Here is a 16,767-nt window from a genome sequence, read left to right on the forward strand (position 1 = left end):
GACAACAGAAAAGATCTGATGAATGCAGATTTAGGGTTATTGCATCTTGATGTTCGTTCATGAATACTTGCTAATTGTGGATTTACTAACGTTATAGAACAAAACGTTTAAAATGTATTTTGATTTCAATTAAGCACAGATGTCGTTCAGATCTTTAGAAGACATATGGGTAGGAGAGGGGGCAGGGTGTATTAGCCCTAATAGGGTTGGCTATACAGTAGACAGGAAAAATTCAATTTTCCTTGTTCAAGGTTGGAAACTTTAAGTTCTTGCCGAAAAGTTTTCGATAACGGCGATGTGAACGGGGTACTTTTTATTACGTCATTTTTGAAATTTGCTAAAAATTCTTCTTGTAATTGTAGACTTCTGTTGAATTACTGTTCCCGGAATAGTATTACTTAAGAATTATATTTCATGGGAAGGTTTTCCTTGAAAACTGTTGAAGTTAAAAAAAAAGAAAGAAAAACCTTGAGTACTATGGGCCGTGGTTATCTTTTTATTAGGTGAAATTTTGGTAATTGTTTTTGTTACCTTGATTTCAATTTCATTTATTCATTTTTTTTATATCCTCTTAGCCCTTTAAATTTTAGGTCCAGTTTTAATTTTTCTTTGTTGTAGTCTGTTTTCCCTCTTCGTTTGGGCTTAGAATCCCAAGCTAATAATTTTGGCTGAATATTCGCAGTGTTTTTCTTCTACAAATTCCGCTGACCTTCGACCCGTTTTTTCTCATTATTTTTTTTTAGATTCTTAGTTTGTTCTGATCTTGGATAACAAAACTGAAAAAACACCTTCGTTATGTGCACTGTAAAATAAACGAACCAAAATTAATATAATTATTTAAGAGAGTATTGTCAGGCAACTTGAATGGGATTTACTTCCAGCCATATAACAATATATTGTAATTGTCTGTTGGTAATCTTACCTTTTTCGGTCTTAAGAATTGCTTTAACGTAAGCATAAGTTATGTTTACCCATTATTTTTCGTTCTCAGCTCCTTTAATCAATACTAATTTGTTCTCGTTCTGAAATCTTTTCAGAAATAGTCTTTTAACTAAAGTTGAGAAATATCCCCAGTGTATCATCAGCACCGTTCATATTGCGCTTCTATTTCTACTAATCTCTTCAACTCTCTAGAAAATGGGTTTTCTTATCTATTTCTCATTATTCATTTCCCTTTTATATCAGTTGTCTGCGCTGAAAATAAATGGCAATTAAACAAGATTGCGTTAATGGTATTAACTCTTTCAATATGAAATTAGATAGCATCTCTTAGAGAATAGAAAAACACTGAGTCAACTCAGTTCTCATTAGTGGTGTAGAGTATTAGGCTATTAGAAGATTGAAAACCAACATTTTTTATTTTAATTTATACGGTCTCATCTTTTTATTGAGAAGGATGAAGAAAACTGGGTTCACCTAAGCTTCAATCGATCGTCCAAAATCAAATTGCTTTATCTGTCCGTGCCGTAGTTTTTACCCGACTTGAGCCTTTTCTCTCTCCCTTCTCTCACTCTCTTTCTCCCCCCCTCTCTCCAGATATTTTGGGAGGAAGTGGATTAATATCCTCTGCTGCGCACGGTTCTGCTTTTATTAACCATTAATACAGTATTGGCATGGTACTGGATTGGCCCGGGAAAAACAATGAGCTTTGTGACAATGACATAATTTGACAATGACAATGACAGCAGAAAAATATTAATTTAATTCAGTAGCCACTTAAGAACCAAAAGTGTTGATAAGGCAAAAGGACTTGGGTTTTTCAAGGTTCATCTATGAATTTCTTTGTATTTTCAAAACATGAAGACAGATCAAAGGTTACTCTGGTACGTATATGGTACTTATAATGGTTGCAGCATCAGATGCAACCTAGTAAGTTATTGATAACTTAAAAGTGCGTTTTGAAAACCATTGTCATAAAAGACGAGACAAAATGCCGGTAATATGACGCCAAGTTACGAAGCCTGGAAGGACTGAAAACTTGAGATACAGACTGTGGCCAGCAAACTGAACGAAGGGACCTGGTGTCATGCTATATCTGCTTTGGCTGGTGGTCCCATTGGGTTTAAATAGGTGAAAAAAGGCCAGTGAAGCCAGCTCTTTTGCTAGTATTTACATTTAAGACTAAAATATAGCGACGAAGACCACACTGCCTTTCCATAACAAACAAACGCAAAGTAGAAGCAATAAGGAAATACTTTTCAAGACAGTGGAAATCAATTCAGTGGATATTTTTTAAAAAGTTTTTAAAAGAAAACATTATTAGTTTTAATTCTCACATTTAATGTAAGTTTAAATATATATATATATATATATATATATATATATATATATATATATATATATATATATATATATATATATATATATATATATATATATATATATATATATATATATATATATATATATATATATATATATATATATATATATATATAGATAGATAGATAGATAGATATATATATTTTCTTTCTCGTGTTTTGCTGAAGAATGCACTTGGACATAGGGCCGAAATATCCTCTGAATTGATTTCCACTGTCTTGAAAAGAATTTCCCTATTGTTTCTACTTTGTGTTTGTTTGACATTTAAGATTGCATGGAAATCAAAGGTCTTCGCTTTTTTTTTTCTTTGAAAAAATCAAATAATGACATAGAAAGGCGGACTTCTGTTAGTTTCTCAATTTGTTTTGTCTCTTAATTTTACACATTTGTTTTACTTTTTTGACTGATTTTGGTTAGTTGTATATACATATCTCGACACACCCGACAGTCATCAATGGTGTAGAAAAATGTATGAAGTGAGGAGAAAATTATACTTCTGATTGCGAAAACTTTGCTTTGGTATTTGGTGTTTGTGGTATTCGTAAAATCTTGATAATGAAAAGTTAGGCAAATTTCAAGTTTTGCCTTACAATTCGATTCTTCTACAATTAATAAGAAGGAAAACTAGCTTTTAAATTCTAAATTTGGCCGCTGAACATTTTCAGCGAGAACCTGTTCAAGGAGAACTCAAATAATTTTTGTTCTGAAAATGGAGATTGTGGTCCTTTGACTTTACAGTTTGGCTTTGTCATTCTTTATCTGTCTCTATCATCTGAATCCTTCGGCCATAGTGGAAATAAATGGAATTATCTTTATTTAGATTATCCAGTCTCTTCTCTTCAATTGTTCTTCTATGCTTTGAATGCTGAATGAATTTTAAATCTATTTTGAATGCATTCATTATAATATCACTCCCTAAATGCAATTAGAGTTAGTTCCTTTGCGGTGGTACTAATTTTGCAAAGAGACTAAAGGGACGTTCAAACTTGAAAGAGATTCTTTATATGTATAAAAGAGGGATACAATTGTATAGTAAGTTTTGAGTAAGTTTCTTTGATATTTTATTCCTCGGTTTCATTTGCTTAAAGAGTAAAGACTACATATGTTTAATAATGATGAAAAATGAATATACGATGCATTCAATAGAAATAATAGTTCGGAATTTCGATTTCTTGAAGTCAAACTGTAGTAAGGAGCGACCCGGCTGAATAGTAAACAAAACTCTAAAAAAACGGATGCTAAAAGATACATCAAAGGAATCAACTTACATGCTGATTTTAAATATATAAGTTTTATCAAATTTAGTCATTGTCATCAAAAGTTATGAGCCTGAGAAAATTTGCTTTATTTCGGAAAATATGGGGAAACACCCCCTAAAAGTCACAGAATCTTAACAAAAATCACACCATCGCATTCAGCGTATCAGAGAACCCTATAAAAAGAATTTCAAGTTCCCATCTACAAAAATGTGGAATTTCGTATTTTTTGCCAGAAGACAGATCACGGGTGCGTGTTTATTTGTTTTTGTTTTGTTTTTTGTTTTTCCAGGGGTCATCGTATCGACCAAGTGATCCTAGAATGTCGCAAGAGGGCTCATTCTAACGGAAGTAAAAAGTTCTAGTGCCCTTTTTCAGTGACCAAAAAAATGGAGGACGCCTAGGCCCCCTCCCACGCTCATTTTTTTCCCAGAGTCAACGGATCAAAATTTTGAGATAGCCATTTTATTCCACATAGTCAGAAACCATAATAACTATGTCTTTGGGGATGGCTTACTCCCCCACTGTCCCTCGGGGAGGGGCTGCAAGCTACAAACTTTGACCAGTGTTTAAAAACAGTAATGGTTATTGGGAAGTGTACAGACGTTTTCAGGGGGATTTTTTTGGGTTTGGGGGTAGGGTTGAGGGGAGAGGGCTATTTGGAAGGACCTTTCCTTGGAGGAATATATCATGGGGGAAGAGAAATTCATTGAAAAGGGTGCGGGATTTTCTAGCATTACTATAAAAAAAAAACAATGAAAAAATAAACATGAAAAAGTTTTTTCATTTAAAAGTAAGGAGTAGTATTAAAACTTAAAACGAACAGAGATTATTACGCATATGAGGGGTTCTTAAAATACTTTAGCATAAAGAGCAAGGTATTTAGGAGGAGATAAATACCTCGTTCTTTATGCTAAAGTATTTTTAGTAATTTCAACTATTTATTCTACGGCCTTTCTGATTCAGGGATCATTCTTAAAGAATTGGGACAAAAGTTAAGATTTAGTGTAAAGAGCGAGGTATTAAACCAGGGGACAAACCCCCTCATATACATAGTAAAAATATAAGAATATAAAAGTTTGTTACGTAAGTTAATTCTTAAGTTACGTATATTTTTTACTAATAAAAATGTTCGTTAAAAATTAAAAGTTCTAGTTGCCTTTTTAAGTAACCGAAAAATTGGAGGGCAACTAGGCCTCCTTCCCCACCCCTTATTTCTCAAAATCGTCTGATCAAAACTAAGAGAAAGCCATTTAGCTAAAAAAAGAATTAATATGCAAATTTCATTTTAATACTTTATGTGCGGATAGCGAAAATCAAACATGCATTAATTCAAAAACGTTCAGAAATTAAACAAAAAAAGCTATTTTTTTTAAAACTGAAAGTAAGGAGCGACATTAAAACTTAAAACGAGCAGATATTACTCCGTATATGAAATGGGTTGTCCCCTTCGCAATCCCTCGTTCTTTGCGCTAAAGTTAGACTACTTTGCCTCAATTCTACTTTTTAGAACAATTTAAAACTTTTGCGTAAAGAGCGAGGGATTGCGAAGGGGACAACCCATTTCATATACGGAGTAATTTCTGTTCGTTTTAAGTTTTAATGTCGCTCCTTACTTTCAGTTAAAAAAACTAGTTTTTTTATTTAATTACATATTGAGGTATGTTTTTATTCCTGATGTTTTACCAGCGTCGCTGACACTGATGTGCATTTTCAGCAAAGCCTTGAAGACACGTGCGAGAATGGTGGGCGGGGCTTGGAGCCTCTCTTGACGCCATGAAATGATGAATAATCTAAATTTATAGGGGGAACACTAGTTGGAAAGATGAAACTCCTTTGACAACTCAATTATTATTGATTTTTCCGGATGGAATTTAATGAATTTCATTTTTCAAGGCAGATTTCATGGTGTTTTATGGAACTTTTTCAGTAAAAAAATATGTTTGTTCGGTAAAAAGCGATTTTTTTAGTATATGTTTCTGCTTTAATAATTATCTCAGCAGTGAAGTAAATATTTCATTCTAATGACACTTATGGGCCTTTCACATAAGCACTTAAATTACGAGGCTTCAGTATGTAAAATAGCCAATGGTTGGCAAGTTAAAGGTGATTCACCAGTGATAAATAAGATTAGTTACTTACGGATCTTCTATTTGAACTAATGTAGTAAGCCTACTCAGCTAATTTGAAACCCCTGTTTCATTTCAATTGAAAGCTCGAATTTTATTACTATGCAACCACTTAATTTTAGCCAAAATTATCTTTAATGAAGCTCTTAACTTGAAATTAAGCTATTTTGTCAATTTCCCTCATCCCTTGACATATCAAATTCAATTTTGGGCTTTGAAGGGTATTCAAGATGGATTGGAGTAGCACAATTAATTTTTTAATGTCTCACACCTATTCGTGATGTGTAACAGAAATGTGAATGGATCTTCTTTTGCTTTCATGTCCTTCTATTTTCTTATAGAAGCTGTTGTGCCATTACGCTTTTCCGCATTGTCGAATATTAAATGGCAACGCATTAAGTCTCCCACTCTGCTATGAAGATTGTATAGCTGTTCGGCAGTCTCTATGCTTCAATGAATGGTCGCTGATTGAGGAGGACAAAAAACGGGGTGTTGTCATTGGCTCTCGGGGTCATTTTCGTCTTCCTCAGTGTGAAACGTTGCCAAGGGTTGATGACGTGGACGAAAATGGGCATCCAAAATGTTCCCACGCAGGGTTAACTAAAATTAAGAAGGACCAAGTTACAAGTAGGTTTTGTCACGTCTCAGCTTGTTCTTTATGTTTTTGGATGATTGCTTTCTTCTTTTTTTTCAGCTTAACGCCCTTTATTTCTTCTTTATCTTAATTTTCCTTATTTTATTTTATACCACCACATAAATATGGGTTTCTCTCTCTTTCTCCCTCTATCTCCTTTATCTCTTTTTCTCATTCTTTCTCTCTTTTTCTAATTTTTTCTCTGTTTTCTCATTCTTTCTCTCTTTCTCTCATTATATCTCTCTTTGTCATTCTTCCTCTCTTTTTCTCGATCTCCCTTTTTCTCGTTCTTTCTCTTTTTTTGTAAACTACCCTCTGTCTCTCCGTTCATTATATGTAAGTACTAGATTGTTCATTAAGTTATTAATATTGTATTCGCCTGAAAGTATTATTAGTTAAGTCACATAGATTTCTCCTGCTTTGGACATTATATTATTTTGGAGAATGAGGTCATTTTTAAGATGGCGCTGGTCATGGAAATAAAATTCTCTCAAAATCTTGTCACTTGGTTATTTTTTTATTTGCAAAAGTTTTTTGCATACAATGTAGGATAAACAGTATACCATTGTGATGAGACCTAAAATTCTTTAGTGAACGTCTCGGGGATGTAAATTTCTTAACGTGCAGGGTATTTTGAAGATCCTCTATTTACATTTTACTTATAATTTACGTTTGCTTTTTCTTTTTGTGTGCACAATAAGTAAATTAAGGATAAGTAAATAACCTTGGTTTGCATTTCAAAATATCATTTATATTTCACAATCTAGATCTACCTTATTTAAAACATATTATGTAACATATTTATATCTAAAAGACCATGAATCATTTTTTTAGTTTTTCATCTTTGTCTTTCTCGAAGTCCGTGAATAGTTTTAACTGGTCTTTTCTTTGTTCAACTCTCTTTCATTGAAGTTTCTGTTTCTCAGTTAAGACTCTTAATGGCACAAATAATCAGTCCTAAAAAGTATAATACTCAACAAAAACAAAATCGGTGGAATCCTATTTGATAACATTTATTTCACTTTTTTATTATTATTGAAATGTCTTGCCTTTCCCACTATCCAATTAGACTTTTTTTTCTCCCTGTCCTTCTGTGGTAATTGTCGACGTTGCTATAGATTTTTCTCTAGTTTTGTCAGTTCGACTATTTTGTGTAAAATTTATTTTTAAGATGTCGACTTTTAGAAAAATCATTTCGAATAGTTTAGTGGCAAACATGTTTCCATCTTACATCGTAATGAGATTAACGGGCCAAGTGACAAGTTGGATTCGTACAATAAAAACGAAAAAAAACTTAAATGGATGAAGACGAAATGTTAGTTCGTGTGCCGTGGGATGGAAAACTTACTACTATGATATTTTACAAGTGCTTCTTCTAAAAACGTTTCTGGCGATTCTTGTAATTAGGCACCTTGATTTGCTTATCACTATCAGCTTGCTCTGTCTTAGAGGGAAGCAGTGAATAAAAATTTTAAAAATTATAAAATGATTATAACCGTTAGATTATTTATTTGAAATATTGCGCCCCTAAAATTTTCATCTCCGGAGCAAGTGCCCTTTCTGTCCCTCCCCTAAAACCGCCTCTGGATGAAACAGTATCTGATATCATTTAATTGCTCTCCTATCGATTCCCTCATAATTGTTGTTATGAAAAGTAATCTTGGAATAATTTTTTTCGTTACTAGCAAACAAAATCAACTCTATTTGTGCTCTCGTTAGCCAAATTACTAGATATTTTCCTGTTCTTCCTTTGTAATCGCTGTTGTTGCTATAGTTTCGACATCAGAACCGGGGAAACACGGAAGGTGAAGAAAATACGAGATTGAGCTAATTATCTTGTTTGGTAGTTCTTGAGAAATAAGGAATTTTCGTGGTTTGTTCGTCATTTATTCTACGGGAAAGGGTGAATCTCTACAAATAGACTTAGTTGGCTTAAGTATAAGTTCATTGCAAACTCTGGACATGGATGCTTCTTTTTAGTAATCATTGCAATTCGTTTTGTGGTTTCCCGTCCAAGAGAAGCTACGCAAACTAGCTTAGTCAGTTCCTTTTTAGGACTCGTTCCCTGAAAAGATGATATCTGCCCCCTGTCCCGTTAAGGAACAGAAGGGGGTTCCTCTCTTATAGGTCATCTAAAAAAGACTTGGGAAAACCCCTGAAACACCCTTATTCGAAGTACTAGCCCCGGACACTCATATTCGAATGTAATTTATTTATTATGTTCTGTTGTTTCAAAAGACATTCGATATTGTAACTATTTTTTCCCGTGTAGCTCTCAAAATTCCCATAAATTTATTTCCGAAATAAAATTGTACTGTAAAGACTGATCGAAATAATAGTTCCCATTTGTGAATCAGCCGTAAATGGCATAGTTTCTCAATAGGTAGTTTTTTAAATGCATCTTTTAATTTTGGGTGTGACTGTGGGCCAATGAGCTAGAATAGGGAGCCTCAATTTTTCAAATGTTTTACCACATAAATTTGAAACAAAATGTATGTACCTCCATAAAAACGTTTCATAGTTGCCCCCTTAGGGCCAAACTATTAAAGAACGAACTGTAGCCCATAGTAACCAAAAATTTAATAACGCGTTAAAAAAAAGAAATCTGTCAAGTGAGAACGGATTGCCGTTCAATATGATTTTATTATTAATTTTAATGATAAAAATGGATTAGTGGTTGTACAGCCTTTATTGACAACGTGGTTATCAATAAAGCCGAAGGTTTTTTTTTCTGCGTAAAAAAAGCCTGAGGTTCTATAAAATTGTACCACTAAATATTATAATGTACTAATGGTACATATATCAGAGTTTGAAATCCCCGGGCTAGAAAGATGACTTTTCAAGTTGGTCTTGAGACCAACGCTGGTCTTGATGTTTGCTTCTTTTTTTTTTTTTTTTTTAATTTTGGTTAGACCAGCCAATGTTGAGACAAAAATATGTCTTTCTGTTCCTAAAGCTCAAAGACTACTGAGGGAGATTTGTTGCCTGGCATACCAAACTTAAGCCACATTATTTAGTTGCACTCTGTAATTATCACATATTTTTGTTATTCTAATCTTGGAAGAAAAACCGTTTTTTGCTTATTTGTTTTTTTTTCATCATAAAAATGTTGTTTTGTTGTTTGATTAAATTCTTTTGCCTTTTTTTCCTTGTATCGAACATTGATTTTTTTTGTTTCTATTCAATTATTGGCTGAATAATTTGGAATAAGAAGGCTTGCTTGCTTGGGTGTCCACTTATTTTTTGTGATAAGGTAAGGGTACACATAAATCTTATTACTTGAAAGAAAAAAATCCACGCTAAAATTTAAACGAACAAGATGACACGGTAAATAAGAGAAGGAAGAGGGGCTCCCCCCTCAATAATCTGTCCTTTACGCTAAAGTGTATTTTGTACTTTGAGGGAAACAAAACATATTTCTAGTTTTTACCTATTGTGACCGGCATATTTTGAAGTTAAAATTTTTGAAAGACGATGGACGATGGACGTTCCAGCAAAGCATAGGCTAACTTTAGTGCAATGAGCAGGGGCTGGAGAGGGGGGATCAGCCCCTCTTAATTGTAGCAATTTCGTTTGTTATAAAGCGTAAGGCTCCTTACTTTCATGTTAGAACGCCGTTAGGGTAACGCACATTCGGAGAATCAAAGTGAGAGTGAGCTGAGTGGGAGTGAGTGAGTCACATATCGCGCTGCTGATCCTCCGTTTTAGGACAGCAATTATGTCAGAACTGTGGAAATGTCAGGTACGACCTATAGAAGACAACAACAAAAGAGAGAATAATGAGTTGTATTTTAACTTTTGTTGTTGTGTTATGGAAAAGCAGTGTGGTCTTCGTCATTATTGACCTATAGAAGGTAACATCAACGATTTGTCTGAATGTGATTAGAGTATCTTTTTTTTTGTAAAATAATTTTTTGATGTCTTGCATCAAGAATAAACCTTTCTCTTTACCATTATTTTTTATTTATAATCATCTTCGTTGATTTGAAAAAGTGCAGAACAATACTGAAATTATTCAGCTTGAGACTGTTGCACTCGAGCTGGTTGCAACATCGAGCAGAATTGCTGTGAAATGAAACTAATCGTATGTAAGACGTGTCTGCGGGAACCAAGGGTTCTTCTATTCTTCTATTGTATAAATGTCAAACTTTTTTCAATAACTTTTCTGATTATCTTCTCCGCTATGTCATTTTTGTGTCAGATTAGAACAGTTAGCTTCTATTATGTCAAAACCATAGATAAATTAGTAGAAAAAAGAAGCAATTGACCATGGATTTTGTCAGTTTCTCTATTCGGTCTCTCTGCCGTGCGGCTAGATATATTGTGAGTTGTAAAGACTTTTTTTCACAAGATAATTTTAAATAGCATATGGCTAATAATAGCATATAGTAAAGCATATGGCTTCAATTCATTATTTTTCTTTTTTTCATGACCACATCGTATGGAAACAGTGGTCGCAGAAATTTCATTCACAGGGGCTCATTCAGTTGGAAGTTCAAATGTCTAGTGCCCTTTTTAGGAGTCGAAAAAGATTGGAGAGCAGCCAGCCGCCCTATCACGCCTGTTTTGGCTACCCTTTTCTCCTCTCAACCCACAAATAAACTCAATCCAAATTTTGAGACGTTAATTTTTTCACATAGTTGATAGGTCCAAAAACTATGCTTCCAAAGATGCGTGACCCCTACATCCCCTGGGACAAGGACCGTAAATTTTTCAAATTGCCCATTTTTGACTTATAGTTTTATTATTGGGAAGGGGGAGGAGGCAGGTCTGATCCTGGGTGTCCGAAAAGGTTAAGGTTATTAAATTGATATTTTCAGGAAATGTTGAATGGGGATGTTGAACCAAACTAAAAGGCACTGTGTACGTCAAGTTTGTCAAAAGGGTGTATCTGCAGTATCTCTGGAAAAGCTAAGGGTGTTTTAATAATATTTTTACTGCATAATTTCGACTGGACAGAAAGGGGTATTGTTATTCATGCGGATAGAATGCAATTAATCTGAATGCATACAAGAATAATGTAATAGAGTTTTACTGATGATAATCGAGCATGGATTTCGTTGGATGAGAGTTGGATGACAGTTGAAACCTTCAAGACATATTGAGGGGGCTGTTGAACGAATTAAAGACGCACTATGTGTACACAAATTGCCAAAAGGGCGTATCTGCAATATCTCCGTAGTGGCTAAGAGTATTGTGTTGCAACTTCCAGGGTATGTTGTTTTGGATGTTTAATCATATGCAGCGCAATAGTGCTGCCTAAGAAACTTCCAAAAGAGCTCATTCGATTCGAAATTAAAAGTTATAGTGCCCTTTTTAAGAGTCAAAAGTGATTGGAGGGCAACTAGCCCCCAAGCCCATCATTTTCCCAAACACATCCAATCAAAATTTTTAGATAGCCATTTTGTTCAGCATAGTTGAAAGGTCCGGTAATTATGTCTTTGGGGATGTCGACCCCCCCACAGCCCTCAGGACAATGGCTATAATTTGCGCTTATTAGCACACAAGGTTTATATTGCTGGGTTTGTCGTATGAACTTCGGAGGGGGCTCATTCCATTAGAAATAGGAAATTCTAGTGCCATTCTTAAGAGTCAAAAGTTATAAGAGGGAAACTAGTCGACGGGGACTCATTCCATTGGAAATGGAAGTTCTTGTGCCCTTTCAAAGAGTCAAAATTGATCAGAGGGCAACTAGAACACTCCCTCCCCTCCCTCTTTTCCCAAAATGTATCAGATCAAAATTTTGAGATAGCTATTTGGTTAAAAATAGTCCAAAGACGTATAACAATGCCTCCGAGACTGACACAACCCTCCAAAGCCTGGGGACAAGGGTTATAGGTTGTTCCCCGGAGGTATATAAGGATTTTATGCGTGGTGTGGTCGTATAAACTGTGGAGGGGGCTCATTTGATTGGAAATCGGAAGCCCTAGTGTCCTTTTTAAGAGTCAAAAGTGATCAGAGGGGAAGTAGCCCTCTTCCCACGCCCTCGTTTCACCAAATGCATCAGATCAAAATATTGAGATAGCCATTTTGATCAAAATAGTCCACAGGTCAAATAACCGTGCCTCTTGGGTTGACAAAACCCCCCACAACCCCCAGGGTCAGGGCTGTAAGTCATGGAAATTGTCCATTGTTAACATACAAGGATTTTATGCAAGTGTTGGTCGTATAAACTTCGGAGGAGGCTCATTTGATTTGAAATCAGAAATTATCTTTCCCTTTTTAAGAGTCAAAAGTGATCGAAGGGCAACCATCCCCCTTTTCGTCCTTTTCCTCCTAAATGCTTCCGATCAAAATTTTGAGATAGCCATTTCGTTCAAAATATTTTGAAGGTCAAATAACTATGATTCTGGGTCTGATGACTCCCCTCGGCCCTCGAGGCAAGGGCTATAAGTTATGCTCGTTGCCCATTATTAGCATTTAAGGCTTTTATGGGAAGGGTGGTCGTATAAACTTTGGAGGTGACTCATTTGATTGGAAATCGAAAGTTTCAGTGCCTTTTTTATGAGTCAAAAGTGATCAAAGGGCAACCAGCCCTCCCCCCTCAAGCCGTTTTTCCCCAAATGCATCTGATGAAAATTTTAAGATAGCTATTTTGTTCAAAACAACCCGAAGATAAAATAATTATAACTCAGGTGTTGACAAATCCACTCAGTCCCCCGGCAAGGGCTGTAACTTCTACAATTTGCCCATTATCAAAATATTGGAGGTTTTTTGTGAAGGAGATGGCCGTATAAACTTTGGAGGTGGCTCGTTAGATTGGAAATTGGAAGGCCTAGTTCCTTTTTAGGTGCCCTTTATAAGAGTAAAAATTTATTGAGTGAAACCACCCCCCCCCCCCCTCGCACGCCAATCAATTCACCAAACACATCCAGTCATTTGAGACAGCCATTTTATTCAGCCTAGTTGACCAAAAAGACAATATTTGCACGATAATAATGTTTTTATTACTACTACAAGTACTAAAACTTCTACCTCTGGCATACAATTGCTGCTTCCGTAACAATTACTGCCAAGGCTAAGGGCATTTAAGCGAAAATTTGAGGAAATGTTGAGGAGACAGTTGAACTAAGTCCAAACGTACTATCTGCATAATTGTCAAAAGGGTGTATCAACAATATCTTTGGAACAACTTACCGTATTGAGCTGAAAATTCCTGGCCATAATGAGAGGATGTTCAACTGGCCAAAATACAGCATATGCATACTACTACTGCTATTAATACTGCAGCTACTACTGTTACTACTGCTACTAATACAACACTACTGCTCCTACTATTGCTTGATACTAGTGTTATTAAGACTAGGGTATGAAGCGGCAGTATAAAAAGACGCTATGTGTATGCAGAATGTCGAAAGGGCGTATCTCCGGTATGGACTAAGGTATTAAGTTGGAAGCTCCAAGGAATGCTTAAAGGGGAAGATCAATTGACCAAAAGGCAATATTTGCACGCCACTACTACTACTGCCACTACAACAACCGGTTCTGTAGCGAGTATTACCAAGCCTGTGGATATTGAAGTGAAAATCTGAGAAAATATTAAGGGAAAAGTTTAACTGAATCAGAAAATAGTATGTGTATACAGATTATCAATAGGAAATATCAGTAATTTATTTGAAAATTGAAATTTCTCGGATTAGAAATTCAAAATCCAAATGCATTTTAAAGAGTCAAAAGGTATTCGAGGGCTACCAGCCCCCCTCCCACCCCCATCAATACCCCAAACACATCCATTCAAAATTTTGAGATAGCCAGTTTGCTCAGTGTAATTGAAAAGGCCAACAACTACGTCTTTTGGGATGTCATCCCCTCCCCCCCCACAGCCCTTATAATCCCTTATAATCTGGGTTATGGCGGTTTATTTCTTCGATATTATGAGAAACAGAAACATTAAGCTCAAAATACAGATTATTTTCACTAAAATGAAGATATTACAATACTTGGGAAAAAATTCTATTTTGGTCTGACGCACATTCAGCTGCATAATAGACATATACTATATCACCTAGTATTTTCTTGTTTACTACACATTTTTAATAAATAAATATGGAGGACTTGGGTATGGATATGGAGTAAATCATGGACTGCCACTTTTGGCAGTCTCGGCTGCCCTGGAATGGACTTCCTCTCGGCATTTTTGAATACTCTTTAACAAAATACTTGCGGTACGAAAATCATTGGCCAATTTAATTTTCAATTTTGATTTAAAGTACGATAAGTTTCAGTTTATATCATTCTAATTAACCATATTATCTAGTATCTTATGTTGAAAGAAGGGCTTAAAAATAGCTGATAATGTGTTGGTTCTCCTTGATTTTAATGACGATTTTGATTGTTCTACAGGTTTTATGCAAAAAATTGTAAACTCTAATATAATCTTCTTTTTTTTTTAAGAGGATGAAATTTGTAATGTTTTGACACTCGGACGAAAACAGGTACAGAAAATGGAAAAAATATTATGATTAAAGAAATAACCAAAACTGAAAAAAAAAATATAAATGCGATGATATTTTTAAAAAACCATTGGATTCAGGTGATGAGTGGCTTAGTGATTATTTTGATGATAGTAGTAAAATAAGACACAATTTTTGATTAAAAGTGTATTCTTTGGTAGCACAGCTATTATTGAAATATGGTTTGCTCTTTGCTGATTCTTACTAAGAACAAGCTGAAGGCTATTTTCTGAATGTGATGCATATATAAACTACCTCTTATGAACTGAAAATTTAGAAATGTGTCTTGACAATTCGACATTTTGACAATTTGCCCAATTTTGACAATTTATCAGAATGTTGCCCAAATGAACATCAACTTACGTCACGCACATTTTTTATTCAAACGCCACAGTTTCTGCAATTAATATAGACAGGACAGCAATATAGCAAATAAAATTGTGAGAAGACTAATTAGATATAAAAATGATGAACAGACAAACAAACAATGGCATATTCAGGTATGACTTTTGCTGTCCTTCAAAATGTTCAAAACTCACTTTTCAAATTTATCTTAGCTAATCTTCTACCATATTAATTTTTTTTTTTTTTATTTTTTTTTTTTTTTTTTATTTTTTTTTTTTTTTTTTTTTTAATGGGTCTGGACAACAGACTCAACAGGGTCTGGACTTAACACTTCACGAAACGGAACATCCACCGTCCCAACTCTCTTTCATGAGCTGGTGCACCAGCGGTTTATAAGCTGTTGCTATATGTTGATGAGTTGATGGTAGTGGTGAGTTGACAGTCTTCATTTTGTGTGTATTTGTCGTTTCTATGTAGCAATGCTGACTTAATACTCTTAAGTTGATAGTCTTCATTATGTCTGTATTTGTTGCTTCCTTAGAGTGCTACTGACATAGAAGTCTTAAGTCAATGGTCTTCATTATGTCTGTAGTTGTTGTTTCTGTAGAGCTATGCTAACTTGACAGTCTCTAGTTGACAGTCTTCACCATTTGTTGTTTCTGTTGAGTGATGCGGACAGAATAGTTAAGTCGATAGTCTTCATCATGCCTGTATTTGTTGTTTCTGCGGAATGATACTGATTTGATAGTTGTAAGTCGATAAGTTTCGCCGTTTTCATACTTGCTTTTAACTCTTGCTGAAGCAGATATAACAGTAGAATTCCGGTTTTCCTTGTCGTTGGTATACCTTTTGTAACTTGAAATTTGTTTTGAGCTGCCGCCTTCCAATCCTGAATATCGAATGAATATCGATATTAGTAAGTTTTTATGTGAATAAACCTTTAATTTAGGGTGACTATAATTATCGTTTTAAGAAAATTGTCAAATGATCAAACGTCAATAAGATTGGATATAGTTAAAAAGAGGAGTGACATTCCGGTTTTGTTTTCAATGTGTCAATCATCCGGTAGAAAAAAAAACAGAATTTCTCGGTTTTTGATGCGAATACGTTCTTTCTTGCATTTTAACATGGACTAAGCCAAACTGGCTTTCTAAAAAAAAAAAAAAAAAATTATATAGTATTCTACTGTTATGGGGATATTTTCGCCACAGAACTGCAGAAAAATCACATACCTTGTGATTTATACCACTTGCACAGGAAGTACAAACTGTTTGTCGATCAAGTGTCGATGTCTTCAAGTGTTCTCAGTCCTCAAATAGATAAAAAGAAAATTTGGTCAGATCACTATTTGAAACGCTCAAGTTTTGTATTTTGAATTACCCTTGAAATGCAAAGTGGTTTTAACTGAAGAAGATTTGAAAGTCTGAAACCCCCTTCTTGTTTGGATTATTATGGCTACTTTAAGGGGGATTAACGAGGCGGCCAGAGTAATCTGGGACTTACGCTCCACATCTTATGAAAACAACCTAGTTAGATTACGACTTGTCCCGTTATGTCTTCATAACTTATCGAATAGTCTCTGGAAGAACAAAACCTCTCGTTGGAAATCTCCCATGGACGTCTCTGTC

General features: G+C 34.9%; 1 protein-coding gene across 2 annotated transcripts in view; it reads left to right on the forward strand.

Annotated features, from left to right (window-relative positions):
• The window catches only part of LOC136040532 (tyrosine-protein kinase transmembrane receptor Ror2-like), a 141,896-nt gene that overhangs the window by 81,119 nt on the left and 44,010 nt on the right, over positions 1-16,767 (forward strand). For both annotated transcript variants that reach the window (XM_065724715.1, XM_065724716.1), the window contains one exon: positions 6,049-6,334. In XM_065724715.1, coding sequence (XP_065580787.1) covers positions 6,049-6,334 — 286 coding nt within the window. The remainder of the gene's footprint in view (positions 1-6,048; positions 6,335-16,767) is intronic.

This window comes from Artemia franciscana, chromosome 21 (genome assembly GCF_032884065.1).
Source record: "Artemia franciscana chromosome 21, ASM3288406v1, whole genome shotgun sequence".
NCBI lineage: Eukaryota > Metazoa > Arthropoda > Branchiopoda > Anostraca > Artemiidae > Artemia > Artemia franciscana.